The sequence below is a fragment of the Somniosus microcephalus genome, chromosome 8 (assembly GCF_052327205.1).
Source record: "Somniosus microcephalus isolate GS21.2 chromosome 8, FLI_Smic_1.0, whole genome shotgun sequence".
NCBI classification, from domain to species: domain Eukaryota; kingdom Metazoa; phylum Chordata; class Chondrichthyes; order Squaliformes; family Somniosidae; genus Somniosus; species Somniosus microcephalus.
In genome coordinates, this window is record NC_140994.1 from 21217532 (window position 1) to 21235154 (window position 17623).

Consider the following 17623-nt stretch of genomic DNA (forward strand, 5'->3'; position numbering starts at 1 on the left):
ATAAATTGCCCAAGTAACTCATTGGATATGAAGTGCTTTGTAACATTTCTGAGAGATGCGATAAAGCGCTATGTAAGTACAAGCTCTTTCTTCAAGACCATCCACAAAGGTTACCTCTTTGACCATGTGTTTGGCCACTCCACCTCCAAATTTCAATCCGTCATCCTATACCAAGTCCCTGATCACTCTCCTCCATCCCTGTACAGTGCCTTTGGATGTTTTCTTATGTGAAACACGCTCTTCAAGTGCATTTTATTGAACTGGACAGTTTAATGGTATTTTCAAAGATTGCAGTTAACTTAAAAGGGCCTATGAGGAGAGATTGTGTAGAATAGGCCTATATTCTCTGGAGTTTAGAAGAATGAGAGGTGATCTCAGTAAAACATATAAGATTCTGAGGGGGATTGACAGGGTAGATGCTGAGAGGCTGTTTCCCCCTGGCTGGAGAGTCTAGAATTAGGGGGCATAGCCTCATGATGAGAGTCGGACATTTAAGACTGAGATGAGGAGAAATTTCTTCACTCAGAGGGTTGTGAATCTTTGGAATTCTGTACCCCAGAGGGCTGTGGATGTTGAGTTGATGAGTATATTCAAGGCCGAGATCGATAGATTTTTGGGCACTAAGGGAATCAAGGGATATGGGGATAGGGCGGGCAAGTGAAATTGATGTAGAAGATCAGCCATAATCTTATTGAATGGCAGAGCAGGCTCGAAGGGCCGTGTGGCCTACTCCTGCTCCTATTTCTTGTGTCCTATGTAAAATGATTTGTACGCAATCAAAACTGGGATTTTCATTTTGTAATTGTTATTAAACTGAACAAACTGATTGACGTAAGAAAACTAATAGGCACTTGGTCTGAGTATTAAACAAGGCTTTAATCAACTGTTTTTCAACATGGAGATCTAGTTGCGTCCTTCACTAGTTCCTGTTAAAGAATGTCCTGAGCAAGCTGGGCCCATGCCGAGTATTTATACTCTCCTTGGACAGCGCCACCAGCAGGCCGCCCAGTATTATTTCATAAGTCAATTTCCACATGAATGACAAGATTCATGTCACCGATAAGTTTTTTTCAGTGATAACCTGTCAAAGTAGAACTGCATTTATGCATTTAAGGGGAAGCTAGATAAGTGCATGAGGGAGAAAGGCATTGAAGGATTTGCTGATAGGGTGAGATGAAGTAAGGTGGGAGGAGGCTCCCACCTTAGATTGAAGCGTGAACACTGGCACAGACCTGTTGGACCAAATGGCCTGTTTCTGTGTTGTAAATTCTTTGTACTTCTGATTTAAACTTTTGATGATGGCGGTGGGATTGACAAGTTTACAAGTATCTGCTTCTGTAACAATACAATATTGGGTCTATCTACTGCTTTTGAACAGTCTGCTAACCCGCCTATTGCACTGACACAGGGAGATGTTCCGAGGACCAGTTTGCAGATGGAATTTGGAGACGGCACTGCGGTGACCTACGCTAATCTCAGCTCGGTCGAAGGAGGGATCAAGCACATCTACAAGCACGGCGGGACCTATCGTGTCATCGCTCGAGCAGTGAACAGTTTGGGATCCACCCGGGCCATCCTGTTCCTACATGTAACTTGTAGGTCAATATTATAAAGATAGAAATGTACAATAGAAACAGTAAAATGCTGGAAATGCACAATAACGTCAACATATTGCGTAAAGAACTGGCAGAGACTAATTGGGCCAAATGGCCTGTTTCCGTGCTGTAGATTTGAGGTAACCCCAGAGTCTGGCAGTCTTCCTGTTCTCATCCCCATCACTTTTCCTTCCATTCGGGATCCTGACTGACTCAGCCCTTTTCTGTTTCCAATGCTTTTTTCAAAATGGCTGGACTAAGACAATTTTTGTAACGTTATAGAGTAAGGCACTTTACATCCATCTCCAGCATTTCAAAGTCTACTTGCAGCCGACTAAACTCATGAGCTGCCTCTTGGTGTACGTGGTTAGAATGCGATTTGAGCTTGAGATTTACATGTTGCCCATTCCCATCCCAAAACACGAAGCTGTCTTCGGTCTTCCTGGCATCAACTGAGTGCACCTCCAGCATTTTCTGTTTTTATTTTGGGTTATTAATACAAACTTTTTATTTGTGGAATAACATAGCTGTAGTTGTGACATATGAGGAGAAAAAGAGCATGACTTCTATCAACGCCAGAATAGCAATAACACAGTAATGCGGTTTAAGTACAGTTTCATACCCTTAGACGCCTGCGGAAAGATCAAGTTCAGGTTAATACTGTAGCTCATCCATCCTGGCTGGCTGGGGATAGAGGAACCAATCTGAATGTTCACCACAGCTTTACCTGGGATATGAGAGGCCCATGTGTCCACTTGCAGAGCAGGCACTGTGAATACTGTACCGCTTCCAGAGCATTACTTCTTCTACCCAAAAAAAAAGGAATAATCCCTGACTTTTAAAGTCCTGGTGAAAGATTGCCACCCCAAACGTGAATCTGTCTTTTCTCTTTCCTGATGCTGGCATACCTGCTGTATATTTCTAACATTTTTTGCTTTTGTTTCAGATACCTTGATTTCTCCCTCGAACACAAATGTGGATTTGTCCCTCTCTTTCCTGTGTTTTAGGCCAGTTGGTTGTGAGGAGCTAATAGTCCTTCATTGAGATTTATCTTATGTGAGCCTGTAGGGCAAAATCTGGGTAACTGGAACAGCATTTCAGCTCTAAGATAAATAAATGACGCAAGGAGGCTACAAAAGGGATATAGATGGGTTAAGTGAGTGGGCAAAGATCTGGCAAATGGAGTATAATGTGGGAAAATGTGAAGTTGTCCATTTTGGCAAGAAGAATAAAAAAGAAGCATATTATCTAAATGGTGAGAGATTGCAGAGCTCCGAGATGCAGAGGGATCTGGGTGTTCTAGTACATGAATCGCAAAAGGTTACTATGCAGGTACAGCAAGTAATTAGGAAAGCTAATAGAATGTTATCATTTATTGCGAGGGGAATTGAATACAAAAGTAGGGAGGTTATGCTAAAGTTATACAGGGCATTGGTGAGACCACACCTGGAGTACTGTGTACAGTATTGGTCTCCTTATTTAAGGAAGGATGTAAATGCATTGGAAGCAGTTCAGAGAAGGTTTACTAGACTAATACCTGGAATGGGCGGCTTGTCTTATGAGGAAAGGTTGGACCAGGCTAGGCTTGTATCCACTGGAGTCTAGAAGAGTAAGAGGTGACTTGATTGAAACATAGAAGATCCTGAGGGGTCTGGACAGGGTGGATGTGGAGAGGATGTTTCCTCTTGTGGGAGAATCTAGAACTAGGGGTCACTGTTTAAAAATAAGGGGTCGCCCATTTAAGACAGAGATGAGGAGAAATTTTTTCTCAGAGGGTCGTGAGTCTTTGGAACTCTCTTCCTCAGAGGGCGGTGGAAGCAGAGTCTTTGAATATTTTTAAGGCAGAGGTAGATAGATTCTTGATAAGCAAGGGGGTGAAAGGTTATCGGGGTAGGCGGGAATGTGGAGTAGTCGGATCAGCCATGATCTTATTGAATGGCGGAGCAGGCTCGAGGGGCCGAGTGGCCTACTCCTGCTCCTAATTCGTAAGTTCGTATGTAAAATAGGTTCATGACTTACTTTCATTTTTTTTTTAATATGCATTTGCCAATTGTCCTTTAAGGATGGTGCAATGTCCCATTGTGCTTGGAGTGCACACACAGTTCAGTCCAAGGATGTGAGTCCGGTCTCAAATGTACCTACATTGGTGAGCTCATAACCTCAAGCAGAATGGAGGGACTTTTTGGTAGGGAGGAAGGGAAAATCGAGCACGTCCTCAGGCCGAAAGCAGCTTGGGCAAAGAACATAGGAATTGCTCGATGAAAAAAGACCAAGATCCACCTAGTGCGCCTTCTACCATCCTGGTAGTCGCATGACACAATGACAATGGAGTTGTTGACTGATCATGGCAATCAATCTGTGTCAATTAGTTGACAACAGACCCAGACAACAGACTCAGACGTGAGGCATGGAAAACCCACAGTGATCGAAAGCTTTGGGAACCATTAGGTCCAAAGTCACCTGTTCCTCCCAAGCGTGCTACCCTTACCAGAAGCCATGTCTCAAATCACTCATATACTGCATCCCAAAATATTCTTTTCTGAAAGAAATCCATCGAATTTGTGCAATAGCGGTGGTCTTTGAGGTGGTGGTGAAGTCACTTTGTTGTGGGGCAGTAGAAGGGAGCTTTACTTTGCATCTGACTGTACAATGCCTAACCTAAAAATTCTTGATTGGGATTGTAGGTGAAAGTGTTCCATAAGAGTGGCTTCCTCTGTCCTGGAGAGCATGGCCAAGTATTCCTGCCACTGGGACTGGCAATACCATGTGTTCCTAAGCTTACAAGGTTCAGTAATAAGCAAGATAGTACACTCACAGTACTATCAGGGAATGTACCTCAGACACTGACCCCAACATGCAGTCTTGAACCTCAGTAGGCGACGAGGCATCGATAATAACACAAGCAACAACAAAAAATTGCTGTCAGATAGTTTTACTGAACATAAAGAAGGGGAAATGGCCAAACCAGCCATTCTGGTTGTCCATGGTGCATTTTATTTAAAGGCGTAAATCGATCCAAATTTTGACTTTATTTACTCTTCAAGATAAAGAGACCAACTGAGTCTTTAAATTTCCCAAGCTTACCGTGTTTTTTTCAACTGCAATATCTAAACTTTGCTATATTTCAGGTTTCCTGATGTGCGGAACCCTGTATTTCTAAGCCTCCTACTGTCATTGAGTACAAAATAAGCTGGACACAGTTTGATGATTAATGTTTATGGCAATCAAATGAACGGATCATTGCTTCGTGACAAAAGTATTGGTGACTTTTGATTTAATTTGCTGAATCCCTGAGTTGAAAGCAGATGGTGTTTAGCTTCTTAAGCAGCTTGAAGGGGGGGGGCAAACACATTTATTTTGTGTAATAAGCAACATTTATGTATTCGACTGGACTTCTCTTAAGTGCCATAGAAACATAGAAGATAGGAGCAGGAGTAGGCCATTCGGCCCCTCGAGCCTGCTCCGCCATTCAGTGTGATCATGGCTGATCATCCAAATTCAGTACCCGGTCCCTGCTTTCTCCCCATACCCCTTGATTCCTTTAACCTTAAGAAATATATCCAACTCCTTCTTGAATATATTTAATGAATTGGCCTCTACTGCCTTCTGTGGTAGAGAATTCCACAGGTTCACCACTCTCTGGGTGAAGAAATTCCTCCTCATTTCTGTCCTAAAAGGCCTACCCCTTATCCTTAGACTGCGACCCCTGGTTCTGGATTCCCCGACCATCGGGAACATCCTCCCTGCATCTAGTCTGTCCAGTCCTGCCAGAATTTTATAAGTTTCAATTAGATCCCCTCTCATTCTTCTAAACTCCAGCGAGTACAAGCCCAATCGACCCAATCTCTCCTCATACGTCATTCCTGCCATCCCAGGTATCAGCCTGGTGAATCTTCGCTGAACTCCTTCCATGGCAAGAATATCCTTCCTCAGATAAGGCGACCAAAACTGCACACAATACTCAAGATGTGGTCTCACCAAGGCCCTGTACAACTGCAGCAAGACATCCTCGTTCCTGTACTCAAATCCTCTCGCTATGAAGGCCAACATACCATTTGCCTTCTTAACCACCTGCTACACCTGCATGCTTACCTTCAGCGACTGGTGCATAAGGACACCCAGGTCTCGTTGCACTTCCCCTTTTCCCAATCTATTGCCATTCAGATAATAATCTGCCTTCCTGTTTTTGACACCAAAGTGGATAACCTCACATTTATCCATGTTATATTGCATCTGCCATGCTTCTGCCCAATCACCCAACCTGCCCAAATCATACTGGAGTTTCTCGGCATCCTCCTCACAGCACACACGCCCACCCAGCTTTGTATCGTCTGCAAATTTGGAGATATTACATCTAGTTCCCTTGTCTAGATCATTAATATATATTGTGAATAGCTGGGGTCCAAGGACCGATCCCTGTGGTATCCCACTAGTCACTGCCTGCCACTCGGAAAAAGACCCGTTTATTCCAACTCTTTGGTTTCTATCTGCCAACCAGTTCTCTGTGCCGAGTGTGGCTTTCAACTTGATCTGACTTCCCAAGGCAATCATGCAGGGTCTGGTGAAAATGGCAGCTTTATTGATGCCGAGGTTAATAGTGAGACCCGAGTTACAGGGTTCGGTTTTAACCTTCTCCCTTCCTCCGCTTCTCTTCCCTCCTCTCACAAAGGCCCCCTTTGACTCTTGCTGGGATCTCCGGTTCCACTGGTGCCGGCAATTCTCGGGTGCCTCACCCAAATACGCTGAGCTTCGGCGGGCTATTCAGCACAGAGGGCGTCACAGCGAGCCCAACCCTCTCCTGGCCCGACGTTTGCACTGGGATTCTTGCCAGCCAGAATCATTGTCATACGACTAGAAATGGGAACCCCCCACCACCCCACCTCCAAGTGATTTTTCCCTTCCTAAACCAGGGGTGCTGAAGACAGTTGGAAAATCCCAAGTACCAGCTTAAGTCCAAGTCCTTGGAGGCTGGTACCACTCACAACAGCAACTTGCATTTATATAGCGCCTTTAAAAAAAGAAAGCTCCCACGAACAGCAATGTGATAATGACCAGATAATCTCTTTTTGTTATGTTGATTGAGGGATAAATATTGACCAGGACACTGGGGAGAACTCCCCTGCTCTTCTTCGAAATAGTGGCCATGGGATCTTTTACGTCCACCTGAGAGGGCAGACGGGGCCTCGGTTTAATGTCTCCTCTGAAAGACGGCAGTGCCGCACTCCCTCAGCACTGCACTGGAGTGTCAGCCTAGCTTTATGTGCTCAAGTCCCTGGAGGGGGACTATGAACCCACAACCTTCTGACTCAGAGGCGAGTGTGCTACCCACTGAGCTACAGCTGACACTGACACTTTAACGTAGTAAAACGCCCCAAGGCACTTCACAGGAGCGTTATCAAACAAAATTTGACACGAAGCCACATAAGGAGATATTTGGAGAGGAGAGGTAGGTTTTAAGGAGCGTCTTAAAGAAGGAGGGAGAGGTAAAGCGCCGGAGCGGTTCAGGGAGGTAATTCCAGAGCTCAGGGCCTAGGCAGCTGAAGGCACGGCCACCAATGGTGGAGCGTACCTCAAATGGCATACTGCCCTCCCCAGATACGCTGGGTCCCTGGGACTTGATCCTGATCTGTGCAGCTCAATACGACATAAGGCAGTGCCCACAAAGCATCGTGGGCAATCTGCGGGTTAGTTATAAGAGGTCTAATTACTATAATAGGTAATTGCAGAGACTGGCATGGAATGCTCCTTTAAGCTAAAAAAGGATTATATGATAATTAGGACCCTCCACTGTGCCACCACAGTACTTACTGTTAAATGGAATAACTGGGCAGCATTAATATTTAAACTGCATTCGACTGAGTGTAATTTGTCAGTATGTGTCGTGCATTGTGAGCTGGATAGACCTGTGAATTTGATTAAATATTATCTGATTTTGTTTCTGACAATCACTTAATTTTAAACAGATTTTGATAGGAATTTGTGAATACATTCTGAAATAAAATCGCGATTGTGCTTAAATTCAGTGGAATAAATCGCTAGTTTATGCTTGTTATTATGTGGGAGCGTGGCGTAGTGAATTAGCACATTGTCTTAGCATCTCTCTTACCTGGGTTTGAATCCAGTCCGGATTAATAGAAACAAACTTCTTTTCTCTGTAATAGGTGGAAATATTCTGCGCAAAATGATTTGGGACAGTTTCAATCGGACATGAGCTCGTAGCACAAGACTGCCCATGATTTGTTCTCATTGATTAAAATGGCAGGAGCGATATTTCCCCGGGGTTCCGCGGATGTCCCACTGTAACAGTGGAGAGCTGGTGCAACCTCCGCCCTAACCCTGCCCGCCCCTTATGAGGCAAATGTTGTTGGGAAGGGGGCAGAGCCAGGGGGCAATGACTCACCCTACCAGGAGATCCCACTCCAGAGACTCGGGCAGGACCCAGCATATCTGGGGAGAGCATTGTGCCAGCGACGCCCACATCCCATGTGCTCATGAAGCTGAGAGAAGTCAATTTAAAATAACTGCAAATGCTGGGAATACACAGCAGGTCTGGCAGCAACAACAACAACTTGCATTTATATAGCGTCTTTAAAAAATGAAAGCTCCCACGAACAGCAATGTGATAATGACCAGATAAACTCTTTTTGTTATGTTGATTGAGGGATAAATATTGACCAGGACACTGGGGAGAACTCCCCTGCTCTTCTTCGAAATAGTGCCCTGGGATCTTTTACATCCACCTGAGAGGGCAGACGGGGCCTCGGTTTAATGTCTCATCCGAAAGACGGTAGTGCCGCACTCCCTCAGCACTGCACTGGAGTTTCAGCCTAGCTTTATGTGCTCAAGTCCCTGGAGGGGGACTATGAACCCACAACCTTCTGACTCAGAGGCGAGTGTGCTACCCACTGAGCTACAGCTGACACTGACACTTTAACGTCGGTAGCCATGCCTTCGACTGCCTAGGTCCCAAACTCTGGAATTCCCTCCCTAAACCTCTCCGCCTCTCTACCTCTTCCACCTCCTTTAAGACGCTCCTTAAAACCTGTCCTGATATCTCCTTATGTGGGTTGGTGTCAACTTTTGTTTGATAACGCTCCTGTGAAGCGCCTTGGGACGTTTTACAATGTTAAAGGTGCTATATAAATGCAAGTTGTTGTTGTGAGCGGTACCAGACTCCAAATGGGTGCATGTGAGCCCCATGGTGGGGTCCAAGTCAGGGAAGCAGCCTTGGCCTACAAAGAAAGAGACCAATCTTTTACACCTTCCCCTGCCCCATCCATAAGGGGCAGGTCAGTGCCAGAAAAGCATCAATGGTGGCACTTGTGCTCGTCTGCTCCATGCTAATTCGGTGCCCTCACGGTGAGGACTCAGTGCTGGCGGGCACGATGCCAGCACTAACAACCAGGATTGCGTCCCAGAGAATTTCAGTCCCTCGGTCTCGCGCAAAAGAGACTGCGGGAATGGACGGTGTGGGAAACGGAAACGCCACACTGCTGTGGTAGAGGGCGCTCTTCTGAATTAGAGCTGGGGGTTGCAACAGAGGAGAATTTACAGGAAACTCTCTTTTTACCGGCACCTAAATAACCGGAAATCTCTCTTAACCGGCAAAATTCAGGAGTAGGTTCAGGTAAGTTTTACTTCATGTTAGTGGCCGTGTATCCGGGGTTCCTGCACCTGTTGCCATGCAACAGGGACGCCTGGATCTGTGGCCGTGTACGGGGCTCTCGTGCCTTAGTAAGTATACCTCTCTGTAATCCGGACTTTTTGATCAACCGGCACCACGCCGGTCCCGTCGGTGCCGGATAAAAAAGAGTTTCCTGTACTTTCCATCTGACTCTTGCTGTGCCTGATATCTGACACCCAAAAATCCCCTGGAAATGCACAGCAGGACTGGCAGCCTCTGCAAAGAGAAACAGACCGGTTAACGTTTCAAGTATTAGTCAATGTTGACTGCCTTTTCTATTTCCAGATGCTGCCAGACCCGCTGTGTATTCCCAGCTATTTTAAATTGACTTCTCTCAGCTTCATGTGGGCGTCGCTGGCAAGGCCAGCCATCCCTAACTGCCCTTGAGAAGGTGGTGGTGAGTCACCTCCTTGAACCGCTGCAGTCCCTGTGGTGAAGGTAGTATACTTCTTTGTAGCGGTTTGCTACAACTGAGTGGCTTGCTAGGCCATTTCAGAGGGCAGTTAAAAGTCAACCACGTTGCTGTGGGTCTGGAGTCACACATATAGGCCAGACCGGGTAAGGACGGCAGATTTCCTTCCCTAAAGGACATCAGTGAACCAGATGGGTTTTTACAACAATTCGGTAGTTCCATGGTCACCATTACTGATACTCACTTTTTTATTCCAGATTTATTTAATCAACTGAATTTAAATTCCCCAGCTGCTGTGGTGGGACTTGAACTCTGTCTCAGGATCATTAGTCCAGGCCTGTGGATTACTAGTCCAGGAATATAAACACTATGCTACTGTACCCTTATTGCTGTTGTAAAGTCAGTGAAGAATAAATGAGAGGATTTAAGATTAAGATATTGGTGATTTTGTCTTCTTCCCCCATCCCCCAGGTCCTATTGAGCACGTGCATTTGACTCTACCTTATGTTGCGATCACCAATCAGAAGGTGAATATGACAGCAGTGGTGTGGCCCAGTACCGGCGGTACACTCACCTACTTCTGGTGGCTTGAAAACAAGACCGAGGTTAGTGAACATTACTGTGAGCTTCAACACCAACGGCTAAACTTCACCACAACTGCCTGCTATCTTTGGAATTCTCTACCCCACAGTGCCATCGTTGAGTATATTCAAGACAGAGATTGATAGATTTTTGGGCACTAAGGGAATCAAGGGATATGGGGATCGGGTGGGAAAGTGGAGTTGAGGTAGAAGATCAGCCATGATCTCATTGAATGGCGGAGCAGGCTCGAGGGGCCGTTTGGCCTACTCCTGCTCCTATTTCTTATGTTCTTAAGGCAGAGACTATGGCACCATTTGAAAAGGAAGTAGATAAGTATATAAAAGGAAGAATATAGAAGAGAAGAGGGAAAAGGCCGGAAGAAATGGAATTAGGGTAGACAGCCCCGAACAGACAGAACAGAACAGAACAGAAACCCCACAGTGCAGATAGAGGCCATTTCGGCCCATCGAGCCTGCACCGACACATATCCCACCCGATCCCTGTAACCCCTACATCAACACATATCCCACCCTATCCCCGCAACCCCACGTATTTAATCCTCCTAACACTAAGGGTCAATTTATCATAGCCAATCAACCTAACCCGCACATCTTTGGACTGTGGGAGGAAACCGGAGCACCCGGAGGAAACCCACGCAAACACGGGGAGAATGTGCAAACTCCACACAGACAGTCACCCGAGGCCGGATTCGAACCCGGGTCCCTGGCGCTGTGAGGCAACAGTGCTAACCACTATGCCACCGTGCTGCGTTGAGTTGAAAGAGACACGATGAGTTGAAAGATGGCAGAGACTGGTCTATCTCCTATTTTCTGCTGCACTCCAGCATTGGACCTTGGTCCTGCCACTTGATTCTTTGTCCCTAATATTAACATCACTAGGCAAAGGCATCCTGTCCAGCCTGTGTTCCAGCGTCCTCTCCTACATTTGATTGAGCAAATCGCCTAAGCAATTTTTATGAGAGAGAGCTGGAAGGACTCGCTGCACTGCCCCTGTCAGTTATTGTATGTCACTCAGGCTGATGACAGATGCAAAAGCTCCTCTACATAAATAAGATTTGGCAACCAAAAGGGAGGCTGGCATTGAAATAAGTCAAACTGCAACTTTACATTTTATGTAATTCACTTACACTGCTTGTAACGGTTATAAATCACAAGAGTGAGTCAAGATATTGTATTAATAACAGTAAATGGGCTATTATGGCATTATTGGCTCAGCACATTCTAACATCCGCCTTGCACTATGCTTCGCTGGCACAGATCGGCTAGGGCTGTTTCCTTCCATTCCTGCTCGATAATGCTCAGCTTTCTTATTTCTTGTTGTTTATTGCAGCCCGTCATCACCCTGGAGGAGAACGCCTCCTTTACATTCTCTACAGAGGGGATAAGTAGCATCACAGTGCAGGTGGCTGCTGGGAATTCCATTCTGCAAGACGTCAAGAGTATAGCTGTATTCGGTGAGAACAAAACACACCGCTTTATGGATACCATTACGGAGGAGATAGACACTCAGTAAAGAAATTCTTCTTTAGCTAGTTGGGTGGGCGTGTGCGCTGTGAGGAGGATGCCGAGAAACTCCAGTATGATTTGGACAGGTTGGGTGATTGGGCAGAAGCATGGCAGATGCAATATAACGTGGATAAATGCGAGGTTATCCACGATGGCATCAAAAACAGGAAGGCAGATTATTATCTGAATGGCAATACATTGGGAGAAGGGGAAGTGCAACGAGACCAGGGTGTCCTTGTGCACCAGTCGCTGAAGGTAAGCATGTAGGTGCAGCAGGCAGATAAGAAGGCAAATGGTATGTTGGCCTTCGTAGCGAGAGGGTTTGCGTACAGGAACAAGGATGTCTTGCTGCAGTTGTACAGGGCCTTGGTGAGACCACACCTTGAGTATTGTGTGCAGTTTTGGTCACCCTATTTGAGGAAGGATGTTCTTGCCATGGAGGGAGTGCAGCGAAGATTCACCAGGCTGATACCTGGGATGGCAGGAATAATGTATGAGGAGAGATTGGGTCGATTGGGCTTATACTCGCTGGAGTTTAGAAGAATGAGAGGGGATCTCATTAAAACTTATAAAATTCTAACAGGACTAGACAGACTAGATGCAGGAAGGATGTTCCCGATGGTCGGGGAGTCCAGAACCAGGGATCACAGTCTAAGGATAAGAGGTAAGCCATTTAGGACAGAGATGAGGAGGAATTTCTTCACCCAGAGAGTGGTGAACCTGTGGAATTCTCTACCACAGAAGGCAGTAGAGGCCAATTCATTAAATATATTCAAGAAGGAGTTGGATATATTTCTTAAGGTTAAAGGGATCAAGGGAAATGGGGAGAAAGCAGGGACAGGGTACTGAATTTGGATGATCAGCCATGATCTCATTGAATGGTGGAGCAGGCTTGAGGGGCCGAATGGCCTACTCCTGCTCCTATCTTCTATGTTTCTAAGTTTAATCATTCTTTGCTCCCGTTCCATCCCCGAAGATTCCTCGCCTTTATGCCATTTTCCTTTATATTCGGACAAAAATACAAGCTCACAAGAGCTTCATATCATCTCCCTCTGCAGCAACGCTCATTTACTCTGCAGCAAGATTTACCGAGGAGAGGTTTTCCCTCTCAATGCTGCCCTGGTTTCAGGCAAGCGAGGGTGAAAAATGCGGGGGGGCGGTAGGGGGGGGCAGTGGGGGGTGGGTGAGGACCTCTTTCGCTGGATCATTTTTACGGTGGTCAGATTTTCTGGTGTCACTTTTTGCCGGGTGCCGGAATCGCCTGCCCAAATATGGGAAGGCATATTTAAATGAGCAGGTAATGACAGTCTGATGTCATTCCTGTCAATATGGCCTCAGCAATGCTGGCGGCAGCTCACGTCTGTACGCAACAGGTGTTCAGCATCACTCGGCAATGGGAACGGCGGAAGTGACTTTAAGTGGCCACAGCTTGGCACTTTGATGGGGAGAGAGGGATGCACCATGTTATTTTCTTCAGTGCTGAGCCTTCAGTGTTTGAGGGGATGCAGCTGTGAAGCCACAGTTGGGAATGCTGCCTGGCCCTTTTACGCTGCGTCCTTCCGCAGCGTGCCATTCCCCCTTCGCCAGGTGGTAAGCTCCCCAAACGGAGGCAGCATTATCACCAGGAGCCCACCTTATTATTCAACTGAAGCTGACCGGCCAGAATTTGCCAGGATGGACACCAGGTCACTTGGACATAAGAGCATTAGAAATAGGAGCAGGAGTCGGCCATTCGGCCCCTCGAGCCTGCCCCGCCAATCAGTAAGATCGTGGCTGATCTTCTACCTCATCTCCACTTTCCTGCACTATTCTCATATTCCTCGATTCCCTTAATATCCAAAAATCTATCTCTGTCTTGAATATGCTCAACGACTGAGCCTCCACAGCCCTCTGAGGTACAGAATTCCAAAGATTCACCACCCTCTGAGTGAGGAAATTTCTCCTCATCTCAGTTCTAAATGGCCGACCCCTTATCCTGAGACTGTGACCCCTGGTTCTAGACTCCCCAGCCAGGGGAAACATCCTCCTTGCATCTACCCTGTCAAGCCCTGTAAAAATTTTGTATTATTCAATGAGATCACCTCTCATTCTTCTAAACTCTAGAGAATATAGGCCTAGTCTACTCAATCTCTCCTCATAGGGCAATCCCCCCTCATCCCAGGAACCAGTCTGGTGAACCTTCGCTGCACTCCCTCTATGGCAAGTATATCCTTCCTTAGGTAAGGAGACCAAAACTGCACACAATACTCCAGGTGTGGTCTCACCAGGGCTCTATATAATTGCAGTAAGACATATTAATGTGCGGAAGTCCCACCCTGCCACACTTCCACCAGCAATCTCACCATCGAGGACAATGTGGGCCACCATGTCAGTACTTTCCTCCCTTGCAAAGGGAATCCTCCACCTAAAGGGTGGGCCCAGAATGGATCACAAGCGTAGCCAATCACCATTGGCGGCTAGGCTGTAAGCTCTGGAAATCCCTCCCTAAACCTTACCACCTCTCCACCTCTCGCTCCTCCTTTAAGACCCCCCCTCCCTTTAAAACCTGCTGCTTTGACCAAACTTTTGACGACCTGTGCTAATGCCTCCTTCTCAGGTTCGGCGTCAATTTTTCTCTGATAACGCTCCTGTGAAGCAACTTGGAGATGTTTTACTACGTCAAAGGCGCTATAGAAATGCAATTTGTTATTGTTGTTGTCGCAAGATGAATTGACTGGAACGCTACAGGCTGTGAAATTTAAAAAAAACCAGATAAAATAGTTGGAGCAAGGGTTTACATTGATCAAAGAAAATTGGTGCGTGACATGATCAAAATAAATGCCCCAAAGCAACTTCTGAAAATGAACAGGGAAATCATTTAATAGCAAAATACTGCGGATGCTGGATGTCTGAAATAACAACAGAAAACGCTGGAAATACTCAGCAGGCCTGGCAGCATCCGTGGAGAGAGAAACAGAGTTAACGTTTCAGGTCTGGGACCCTTCATCAGAACTGGAAAAAGCTGGAGATGTAACAAATATTAAGCAGGTGCAGAGACCGGGTGGGGGGGGGGGCGGGGAGGTGGGGGGGGGTGGTGGAGGGGGAGGGGAGGAAGGAATTGAAGGAACATACTGTGCTTTTGTAAGAGGCAGGAAAGATAAAATGTTGCAAATGGGAATGGCAAAATCATACAGCATGACAAATGGAGGCAGGGGTTATAGTTTGAAATTGTTGAACTCAGTGTTGAGGCCAGAAGGCTTTAAAGTGCCTAATCGAAAGATGAGGTGCTGTTCCTCGAGCTTACGTTGAGTTTCATTGGAACAATGTAATAGGCCAAGGACAGAGAGATCAGAGTGGGAGTGAAGCGATGAATTAAAGTGACAGGCGACCGGAAGCTCAGGGTCACCCTTACGGTCAAAACGGAGGTGTTCCGCAAAGCGGTCGCCCAATCTGCATTTGGTCTCCCCAATGTAGAGGAGACCGCATCATGAGCAGCGAATACAGTATACTAAATCACAAGAAGTACAAGTAAGTCGCTGTTTCACCTGGAAGGGGTGTTTGGGGCCCTGGACAGTGGGAAGGGAGGAGGTAAAAGGGCAGGTGGTGTATCTCCTGCGCTTGCATGGGAAAGTGCCGTGGGGAGGGGAGGGGCTGTTGGGTGTGATAAAGGAGTGGACCAGGGTGTCGCAGAGGGAGCGGTCCCTTCGGAATGCTGAAAGGGGAGGTGAGGGGAAGATGCGTTTGGTGGTGGGATCACGCTGGAGGTGGCGGAAATGGCGGAGGATGATCCGTTGAATGTGGAGGCTGGTGGGGTGAAAGGTGAGGACAAGGGGAACCCTATCGTGGTTCTGGGAGGGAAGGGAAGGGGTGAGAGCAGAAGTGCGGGAAATGGAACGGACACGGTCAAGGGCCGTGTCAACCACAGTGGAGGAATAATTTTCTTGTTTAGTCCAAAACTTACTCTGATCAAAACCTGACCGAAATGTGACCCTTCAAGCCATGATTCTTTTAACAACGTCCTCTCGTCTCCACCCTGCAGATACTTACCGCTCATTACTGCTGTCGTTTACACCGAACTTGGAAGATCACAACCCAGACATTCCTGAGTGGAGGCACGATCTCAGTAACCTTGTCAAAAGAACTCTCGAACAAGTAAGTTGGAGACAAAAAAAACCACACCACACACTGGAGGGAACGAATTTCCTCGGAACTGCTCCCACCGTAACTTCGCCGGAAGTGCGATGTAAACCCCGTTCACGCCGCGCCTCCGGCCAAGTTACGGCAGCGGGAGCAGCTCCGAGGAGATAACTCCTTGCACAGGAAATGCCAGCAGCTTATAAATTGACGTTTCACCTGTGAGTCCTAGATTGACATCGGGCCAAAGAAGGAGATGTTAGGAGATTCCTAGTGGGTTTGCGAAGTCTTGTCATTCGGATGTCGGCAAGAATACCAAGTGAAATGCTACCTGAGCACCAGCCCATAGCACAATACTGAAATAATTCACCACTGCTCGGCACAAAATGGCAGTCTCATTATTATCTGAAAGCGTGGTTGGCATTAGAAATGGAAACATCACACTTTACAGTTAAAGGTGTTCTTCTGGGGTCAGATATCTCTCAACTTAGCCCACCTGTGGGGGAGTCCAAAACTAGGGGCAATAAATATAAGATAGTCACCAACAAATCCAATAAGGAATTCAGGAGAAACTTCTTCACTCAGAGTGTGATGAGAATGTGGAACTCGCTATCACAGGGAGTAGCTGAGGCGAATAGCAAGGGGTATAGAGCAAGGGGAAGTTAGATAAGCACATGGGGGAGAAAGGAATAGAAGGATATGCTGATGCAGTGAGATGAAGAAGGGTGGGAGGAAGCTCATGTAGACCATAAACACCAGTTGAGCTGAGTGGCCTGTTTCTGTGCTGTAAATTGTATTTAATTCTATGTAATAGTTTTAACCCATACCATACCACAGCTCCTTAGCACTGACACAAACAACAGTGTGTGCAAAATTCCCAGGCATTGACGTCCTGTTACAAATATCTTCCCCAACGTGAGTTTCCTCTTCCAAACATATTTTCCAAGTTACAGGAAAAACTATAAAATGTCTGGGCCTGCTAACAACAGCACCAGCTGAACGTCCAACCCGATTTCTAGTCTATGTGGTATGTGGTACTTGCTTTATGATTTCAGACAGAACCCTTTGAAATTAGTTTCAAGCTGTTTCTGTTAGCTGGGTGAATTTTTTTTTAATTTGCTTATGGGATCAGGGCGTCGCTGGCAAGGCCAGCATTTATTGCCCATCCCTAGTTGCCCTTGAGAAGGTGGTGGTGAGCCGCTGCCTTGAACTGCTGCAGTCCATGTGGTGAAGGTTCTCCCACAGTGCTCTGTTAGGTAGGGAGTTCCAGGATATTGACCCAGCGATGATGAAGGATCGGCGATATACTTCTAAGTCAGGATGGTGTGTGACTTGGAGAGGATCTTGGAGGTGGTGATGTTCCCATGTGCCTGCTGCCCTTGTCCTTCTAGGTGGAAGAGGTCGAGGGTTTGGGAGGTGCTGCCGAAGAAGCCTTGGCGAGTTGCTGCAGTCCGTCTTGTAGATGGTACACACTGCAGCCACAGTACGCCGGTGGTGGAGGTAGTGAATGTTTAAGGTGGTGGATGGGGTGCCAATCAAGCGAGCTGCTTTGTCCTGGATGGTACTGAGCATCTTGAGTGTTGTTGGAACTGCACTCATCCAGGCAAGTGGAGAGTATTTCATCACACTCCTTACTTGTGCCTTGTAGATGGTGGAAAGGCTTTGGGGAGTCAGGAGGTGAGACACTCGCCGCAGAATACCTAGCTTCTGA

At 46.7% G+C, this 17623-nt stretch overlaps 1 protein-coding gene across 1 annotated transcript in view; it reads left to right on the plus strand.

Annotated features, from left to right (window-relative positions):
- The window catches only part of LOC147113360 (VPS10 domain-containing receptor SorCS1-like), a 1462440-nt gene that overhangs the window by 1408326 nt on the left and 36491 nt on the right, over positions 1–17623 (plus strand). The window contains exons 19-22 of the mRNA XM_085996119.1: positions 1409–1595; positions 10163–10296; positions 11624–11747; positions 15818–15930. Of these exons, the coding sequence (XP_085852245.1) occupies positions 1409–1595; positions 10163–10296; positions 11624–11747; positions 15818–15930 (558 nt within the window). The remainder of the gene's footprint in view (positions 1–1408; positions 1596–10162; positions 10297–11623; positions 11748–15817; positions 15931–17623) is intronic.